At 38.4% G+C, this 8,951-nt stretch overlaps 1 protein-coding gene across 1 annotated transcript in view; it reads left to right on the forward strand.

Moving 5' to 3' along the window:
* Positions 1 to 2,797: 2,797 nt before the first annotated feature.
* Positions 2,798 to 8,951, forward strand: part of LOC104279761 (SRSF protein kinase 2-like) — a gene marked incomplete at its 5' end in the record, with an annotated part of 7,397 nt that continues 1,243 nt past the window's right edge. Inside the window, one exon of the mRNA XM_009877151.1 lies at positions 2,798 to 2,949. Coding sequence (XP_009875453.1) covers positions 2,798 to 2,949 — 152 coding nt within the window. The remainder of the gene's footprint in view (positions 2,950 to 8,951) is intronic.

Genomic DNA, 8,951 nt, shown 5'->3' on the forward strand with positions numbered 1-8,951 from the left:
AAGGCAAAGCAAGCCCCTAATGCAGAATTAGCAGTCAGGCTGATGGAACTGAGCAGCATTTCTTTTCTTCATCCTTCTTCATATACTAATACTTGATTGCTTGATTGGCCAAATCAAATATCTTCCTCAGTTTGTATCGGTGCTTTGTTATTTGTAGATAAAATCATAAATAACTCCAGAAGGAAATAAAGTAATATCTTTTCTTCCTTCCTGATGTCCACCAAGGACAATAAGAAAACAGTTGTGAATACCAGATACAGCTAGGATTGGAGACAGGAAAAAACTAACCCTTTTCAAACAAAATCAAATATAGTACCTTGAGAAAGACTCAAAAGCAGCTCTGTTTTCTTATCTATTTCCCTAAGAATAAATTCAGATATTGACTTTTTGAAATCTTGGGTTGTACATTTCCTGCCTTTCTTAGAGGGAGATTCTTGGTATTCTTGATGCTTGTTTCAAAATTAACAACAGAATGTGTGAATCTCAATTCCAGAAATGCTTCAAATTCTCTTTATAATATTATCTTTATCATGTGAAGAAATAGAGCAACTAGTTGGTATCTTAAAAGACAAAATCAGCACAACCTCAATAGATTTTTGAACTTATGATCCCTGTACTGCATTGCCATAGCTTACCCTAGATTTTGCTGTGTTTGTACCATCCTATGTGACCAAAAGAATAACATGGAAACTAGTGGCCAGAACAAAGTAAAATGATGATATCGTCCAAAATAAGGAGTCCCAGCACGTGATGGATGTGCCGGTGTGGTGCCACACGCTGCTTTCAGATATGTTAATGGAGTGTGGGCTGTTTTACTGTGCTTTATTTTTGTCACTCATCATTAGTGTTATTAAGTGTTGATAGCTCTCGATTTATGCATCCCAAATGGTCTCGTGCCCCACAGATGAGGTTTCAAGGTTTGTGGTGTAGATATTTATACTGTGATTTATTTATTTAAAGCTTTCTACCAGTGTCAGACGTGGGGACCCTCAGCCTGCTGACACTGTGAAACCAGGCTGTGGGAGGGTCATTAATGTAATGTGCAGTAGGAGTCACTGATCAGAGAGTGTGCTGTACCGTCCATTTGCTGTATCAGTTTACTTCCCTCGCAATGGAAAATATAGAAACATCTGTTGGGAACAAAAGAGGAAAGATATAAATGAGAAAACATAATTTGTGTAAGCAAGAGCACGTGCAAACATATTTCTTTTTTATCCTACAAATGGATCCCTTCTCTCTCTTCTATGCTGTCTTCAGCTTTATGTGGTTAAAAAGGATGTAAATTATTTGTGTAGATTTCTCATTGTAACATGAACCATTAATAAACTCGTTCCAAATATTTCTTTTTAAATCTGACCATTTACTGAGCGAATAGAAGAATGTTATAATCTGAAAGGGGTAGCAGGCAGATAAATTTGGTATGCGTGCAGCTTCCAGTGATGTCCTCTACAGCAAAGGCAGACCAGCAGCTGCTGTGCAGGCGGTGCCTGTTGCCAGTGGAATTTATTTCTGACCAACTGTGTACTCGTCGACTCCAAGTGCTCTGTCTGTCTTGAACAATTGCAGTGTGTAAAAAGAAAAAAAAAGTGATGGGAGAGAATGCTTAGGAGGAGGACTATGGGAATAGGATAAGCATAAATACGGTTTTTATTCATGATGAAGGAAGTATTTGAGTCTAAATTTTAGGAGCTGAAAAATCAGCAAATTACAGATTTCTATTTTTTATTGTACGAATGAGAAAATACTGTTAATATTGTGTTTTTCAGACAGATTTGAAGTAAATATAAATGCAAATTATAGCAGCTTTTGATGGCACAAATGCTTTAAGTTACTTTGCAAATGTATTTTGCAAGTATATTATTTGGCAAGTATATATTTTTTACTTGCGTAAACTCTGAATACAAAAAGTAACAGTGTTTGGAGAAGGTTTTCTTAATTGTTTGACAGACGTGTGTGTTTCAACTCTGGTTTTCATTTTTTATGTGTATTGAAAAACTCAACATTTCAAAAATGTAATTTGTAGGTGTTTAGAAATACCAAGTACAGCCTTTCTTGGAATAGGATATAAAACATTTTTGGGGGGGTTTTTTTGTGTTTTTTTTTCTAAACTGGAGATACAAGACAGTCAGAGAAACACCTCTTGGTTGGCAGTGTTGGATTTTGGTGGTTTTATTTCACTTTTTTTTTTGCAATTAGTGCATATTAAAGTGTGTTGTGTGTGTTCTGTGAGTGCATCATAGGCTACCTAGGAAGATTGTTTTTTCCCTCTTACTTCCTTATAGCTGGTTTTGGTATTTGGTGTACTTCGAATAGTCTTGGCAGCAGCTACGGGTGAGGAGTGTATTAATTCATCTGGTTCGGGTCAGTGTCCCTAGAAGATTGTTTCTTGCTGTGTATTAATGGATCTTTTATCCCACAGCCAGCAGGCAGGAGCTTTTGAACAACTTGATATTCTCTGAAAAGTATTTCTTCTGAATCGTGTTCAGGCAGATAGGCCTAACATCTCATTTGCTCATTAGGAATTCTAAAAGCTTGTCTGTATCTGATTATATACTTTACATAATGTGCTGCAAGCAGTTTCAGCAAGTAAGTCCAAGTTCGCTAGAGACCTGCTTTTGATCTGATCAGGTGCATCTCTGTGTGCACCTCCCCAGAGTCCCACCAGTGATGTCAAAGATGATCCACAAAGGTGGCTTCACTGATATTTTCCCAGGTGGTTTTTTCCATCTCTCTGGAGGGTTGGGTTACCCCTGTGAGGAAGCTTTTTGCTGAATGTGCTGTTCTCTCTCACTTTCAGGCCAGAGCCTCAACAGAAAGCTCCCTCTGCACCTCCACCTCCACCCCCGCCCCCACCTCCGCCCCTGCCGGAACCCACCCCACCAGAGCCAGAGGAGGAGATTTTAGGATCTGACGATGAGGAGCAAGAGGATCCCGCAGATTACTGTAAAGGTGTGTGCGATTCAGCCGTGTCGATGAGAGTAGACGTCATACAAGTCTTAACTCTGGTTCTTGGGAGGTTTGTAGAACCTTGATCTTTGTTTACAGAATTTATTTATACAAGAATTCTGAACAACATTTTAGGTCCAGATGCACAACTGTCTTCAGCTTCTCTTCTTCACTTACCTGTAGCTTATTTATACATTTTTCAGTGAATCTACAAATATTGTGTCCCTGTTTTCTTCCTGATGTCCTTGTTTTAAGAATGGAGGAAAAACTGTTCTTGGTTGATATTGTTTTAAGAGAAACAAGAACACCCAAAGGAAACAAACAACCCTTCCTGACCTCCAAAAGATTCTAAAATGCCTTGATGCCTTGTAACAACAGCAACTACAATTATTTTTTAATCTATGTATTTTTCCCTCTCTTCTCTCACATGCACCAGCCAAAGATGTTACATGCTTCCTTTTTTGCATGTTGTCTTTCACAGCCCTCAGCTCTCCACATATTTGCTTTAGCTCTTGATTTCCTTAGTTTTTGTAATTGCTTATTTTAATATTTTAAATGTCATGAAATGCATAAAATCACACAGCAGTGTCCATACTTCAGTTTGTTTTAATGTCACTTCTGAAGGGTAAAATCTATAATGTACTGACATGAAAAATCAAGTCTATCAGCTTCACGTTATCTATCAAATTTCAAGATTATCAATTTACTTTAGGTAGCATCAAATTTTATCACTTCAGATTAATATTTTTGAACAGCCAAAAAGCGCTGTATGCACATTGACTATGTCTGGTATTCTGTATTCCTACTTTTAAGAAACAAATACGATGTCAAATACAATGATGTCTTCTTAGTCAGAATTTTCTATGTGAGCCTGTAGATACACTTTTTTAAGACTTCCCACTCCTTGCATAGAACAAGTTTTGTATTTTCAGATTTAACAATTGAAAGCGACTATTTCAGTGCGATGTAAGAAGTTTTATTCAGATGTGATATTACAGATATTTAAGTGGCTTACAGGTATTGGCAGTGAAAACCAAACAGTAAACTCAAATGTTGAAGTCTGCAGCAGGGATAAGAAAAATATGTCGCTAAAGCATATATATTTTTTTCTAAAATTATTTCTGTTAAAACACATTTGTTCTGTAAAATGACTGCTAGTATCTGTAACATCTTTCATCAGTGAGTAAGGATTTGTTGTTTAAATACCTGTTTACTTGTAAACATCTGTATTTCCTTGAGATTAAGCGGTTCAAAGCCCCCACTTAATTCTTACCTGAAGTAAGGGCTGCGTTTAACCTCAAATACACCATTGCTGTCTGCTTTCCGGTATCTCTTGCAGAATGTCACCATCTGGAGAAGCTAGGTCACAAAACAAATGAAAAAATAACCTAAGTTTACAGCCTACTTCCTAGTTACCTGCCAGAGTCCCTGTGTCTATAGCAGGTCAGAGGAGAGATCTGTGTGCTTTTAAAATGAACTACATGTTACACAAAGAATACTTTCAAGTTTCCCGGAAAATTAAAAGGAACTTCTCTTCTTCTGAGTTCTTGTGGTCTTGGAGCTCTGAATTGATGGAGGTGTATTAAAAGTAGTTCAAGCTTTGTTGCAGTTGGATGTCATGATCATTACTTATTTCTGCAAAAACAGTGCTTTTGTTGCTCCAGTAGATAATTCACCTGTTTTCTGACCGTAATTTCGTGTAAGACTGATCAATACCTTTCTTTCTTTCAGTCTGCTAGGGTTGAACTAACTGGAAGGTCACGCTCAGGATCTGAATCACATGTTCAGATTGGGAAAATCGGGGGCTATTTATTTATTTTGTGTTAAGTTTGGGGAATGAAGAAGTTATTTGCTAAAGAATTCCAGGGATGGCCTTTAGATACATCATTTCCGTTCTTTTGAGAGTTAGTTTATTAGTTTGAATATGTTTTTCTGCTTTGGGTAGCCTTACTTGTATTTACAGAGTGGAAGATAAATATTTGGAAATTACCATTTATTACTGGAATGTCTCTTTTTTTCCTAATATTATCTCCAAAATGGGAATCTCCCAGGATTTTTGAGTGAGGCATAGAGCACACTTCATCTGTTCTCGACCCCAATCTGAAATTTCATAGGAAGACAATTTTGGGAGATTTTTTTCAGGAGCCTGTTGTGTCATGGATGTAATTGGAATTCTTCACTTCTGATCATCTTCTTTGCCCCTTGGAGATGTCTCCCATTCATCCAGTTCACAAAGGAAATAATTTCCTATACAAACATAGAACCAGCCAGCTACAATTACCAATACATGCAGGAGACATTTAGGAATAATGATCTCATTTTTCTGACCCTCTTTCTTGAGTCCATGTAGCTAGCTAGCTAGCTGAGAGACTTTTATTCTGTGTGTTCTGCAGTGAATAGCACAACAGGGTGTTTTTGTTTTTTATCAGCAGTGCCACTTATACATTGTATATTTTCAAATACCTGTATTGTTTTCCAACAGCACATAATTTTTCTCAACCCCTTAATTTTGCTTAGAAGCTTTCTTGGTACAACTGTTTAGAAATACTTTCTGTATCGTCAAGACCCTAAATAATTACATTCATCGTAAGGGTGACACCAGTTTTTAAAATGCATTTAACGAAGTGTTTTGTTATGTGGCTGTTCACAACCTTTGAGTATGTTGCTGACGTAAATAATCAGGGAGTAACAGGGTAAAAGTAATGGTAATCGATTATTTCCAAAACTCTATTGTCCTAAGCCACAAGAGCAAAGATTCTTGTGAGGTTATATGTACCCAGAGAATATGCTACCACTGTTTGCATCCTTAGCATATGCTGGGGTAGCACTATAATTAGTTATGACAGTGCTGTAGGGACCAAAATAACATGGCTTTTACATACATAACGTTGTTATTCTTGCAATGCATAGATTTTACTAAAATAACTTATCAAGCCTCAGTTTATTAATTTGACTTCAGTGTCTTTGATTTCCCCTGTAGGGTGTTCTCTCTCCTGTCTGTGATGGGAAGAAACTATCCCAAGTCTTCGATTATTTTTGACCCTTTGAAGCAGAAGTATGCCAAAGGCTGTCTGCAGAGAGACAGACTTATAAGGCACTTGTTTACATAAAGTATTCTTAGAAACATGTTTACCTGTATTTAAATTCTTCATCCTTGGGTCTTACGCTGTTAAACTGTTAACATGTTAAAAAAGCAAATATCTTGTTTAGTGCAAAAAATTTACTTCTGGACGTTGTTTTATATGCTTGAAGGCCCACTTACACCCTTCCGGCGGTGCAAAAGGCTGCATGAATTGTGTTTTCATATACGTCTGAAGCCATGTAACTGTTAAGGAGTGATTTAATAGGACTTGACGTTTAGGAAAATCATAAAACGTTGTGGAAATATTTGTATTGCTGCATTTTAAAATCTGTTTGCAGATCATAGGGAGGTGTTAAAACTAAATGTTAAATACTTTACAGTTTTTCTAATTATATCTGTTTGTAAAGGAATAATGATACAGAGAATAAAATTTAATAGTTGTCACTATTTTTCATGCAATAATACATGTAGTAGAAAAATCAGAAGAAAGGATACTGTGATAGCGAATTACGTGAAAGTGTTTTACTTAATTCTTGCTGTCAAGTCAGCAGACTTGACTTATTTCACAAATGCAAACCTTTTCAGTAATGGAAAGGTAGAATTGCTTTACGCTCTCTTAACCTTCCACTCACATCTATCACTTGATCATCCTGGAACAGGGTTTTAAGGAAAGAATCTAGTGGAGAGTAGTAGTTTTTAATTTTCTTTTTTTTTAGCTTTAAACCAGTCAATAGCTGTTTTAAAATATGATACATATTTGTTCAGTTTTTAAGATATTTTCATCAGGTACAAGGATGTTTAAATAGACAGATTAACTCCTTTCCTGGAGCATGTTCCAAAACCGATGTGTTTTTTCTCTGGAAAGTAGAGTTCCCAGCTGGCAATGTTACACATTCTTACTGAGGTGTACACAATTTGCCAGTGGAAACGAAGGTGTCTTTTTCAGATTGGTAGGTGAGTTGTCCTGGCAGCTTTTCATGAACGTTTCCTCCCCGGAGGAGGGGTGGGTAGGTCTTCCCCCAAGCAAAAGTCCTGGGACTTGGTCCTAGGCTGGGTCCATATGTCTTGGTGCTCCTGGTCCACTCCTGAGCTAGGGCCTGCTTTTTCCTCTGCTCTTTGTGAGCGAGTATGTGAGTGCCTGAACAGCTAATGATTTGCAAAGTGGGATGTTGTGCATGATAGTAAGTACTCAGTTCTCATGGGTAGAAAGTTTAAAGGTTGTTTTCATATCTGAGTCTTCATAGATGTGTGCCAAAATTTTCATGGGAAAGATGAAACTTGTAACTCCGTACTGCTAAGCTGGGAGAGCTGAGATAGGCTCTGCGTGTCTGCCCGTGCTACCTGTGCCCATCAGGCTGGGGAACATGCTTGACCTTCTGTGCTGGTACGAACTGGGAGGCGTGTGAAGTCAGCGCTGTACGGAGCTGAAACTCGCGCTGCACGTCTGAAATTGTTGGTGGCTGTCACTTGGCTCAGACTGGCTCCTGCCCAGGGGAGTACTCGTGAGTGCTCCTTCCACGATGCTCTAGCCAGAGCTGTTTGAGTCCCTGCCAGCGGTGTTACGTGCCCTAACCCGGGCAGCTGCAACCATGTGGTATGGGTCAGCTTTCGGCTGAGGCTGTGAGCAAACCAACGAGTGTCTTGTGTGTGCTATGCTTGGAGTTACACCTTAACGTATAGATAGCAAAGCTGTGTGTGCTTTAGAGTTTCAGTTTCAACACACCAACATCTAAAAGCAATGCATTAATTAAGCTTCATCATTCTGTCAATTATGTAGTCTTTATAATTCTGTCGTACAATTGCGTTTATTAATCTGCTCTGGAAATATTTGAAAGAAGTTCATGAATAAACTCTTGAACTTCCGTTAAGGCAGAAGATGTTATTAGCAAAGAAAGGACGTAAAAATATTGAGATTTCATGTCGCCGTTCCACAGATAAAAAGGAGTTAAGAGCAAAATCCCTATTCTGAATCAAAGTCATTAGTTCACGTTGTTGTCTTAAGTGGGCAGCAGCTCTAACAAGATTTTCAGGGGACTTCGAAATAAATGCAGTGAGTTAGAGAAAGCAGTCTGAGGTTTTTCTGATTTTAAGTGGAATGGTCAGTACTTGAGGATCCTGCCAGTTGGCGTGGTGTTGTGAAGGACAGAGGGAGCTGAGGAAGTGATTCCTTGACAGCTGCTCTGAGTCTGCTGCTGGTCATGTCCTGGAGGGTTGCATGTTACGGCTTTATTACTTGTTTACAGCTTAGGCAAAATTGTGGATATCATCATTAGTGTGTTAAGGTCTGAAGAATAATCTTGTGTGATCTCCGTCTTCCCTGTGCTTGACTGGGAGGAAGAATGCCTCTTGAAATAAGAAGGAAATAAAAAGCTTCCTTACACCTATTCACACTGCCTAGAAACCTGAGCTGCTATGTCCTGTTGGCCTTTCTCCCTAGAGGGGTTTCTGAGGACCTGGGTGGTGGCGTGAGCTGGAACTGCAGACTTTGGTAAGGAAAAAGCAGTTCAGACGAAGCCATGGCTGCCTGCTCTCTCTTCTTTCTCACTGTAAAGGCCTCAGACATGAGAAAAATGCATTGCTGCTATGGGCAGGAGCTAAGGAGAAGAGCATCAATAAAATCATCATTGTTCTTAACGTTTTCTCAGGAAGTATTTTATTGCTGCCTTTATTAGTAGAAAGCAAATGGGAATTAAAACAGTCTCTGTTGAGATTTTGCAATCATCCAAAATATGTTGACTGGAGAAGCCTCAAATATGATAAAGAAATAATGTAGATCTTTCATGTACTCTCTGTGAAGTGGAAGATAAGCCTGGGGAAATAGAGAACAGATGGTAATATTACCACAAATAAAAGCCATAAGAGAGAAGGGTGAATAAACTCTGCAGTAGTTACAGGACGTAAGTTTTTTCCCTAGAGGCCAACA

This window comes from Apaloderma vittatum, unplaced genomic scaffold (genome assembly GCF_000703405.1).
Source record: "Apaloderma vittatum isolate BGI_N311 unplaced genomic scaffold, ASM70340v1 scaffold8659, whole genome shotgun sequence".
NCBI classification, from domain to species: Eukaryota; Metazoa; Chordata; class Aves; order Trogoniformes; family Trogonidae; genus Apaloderma; species Apaloderma vittatum.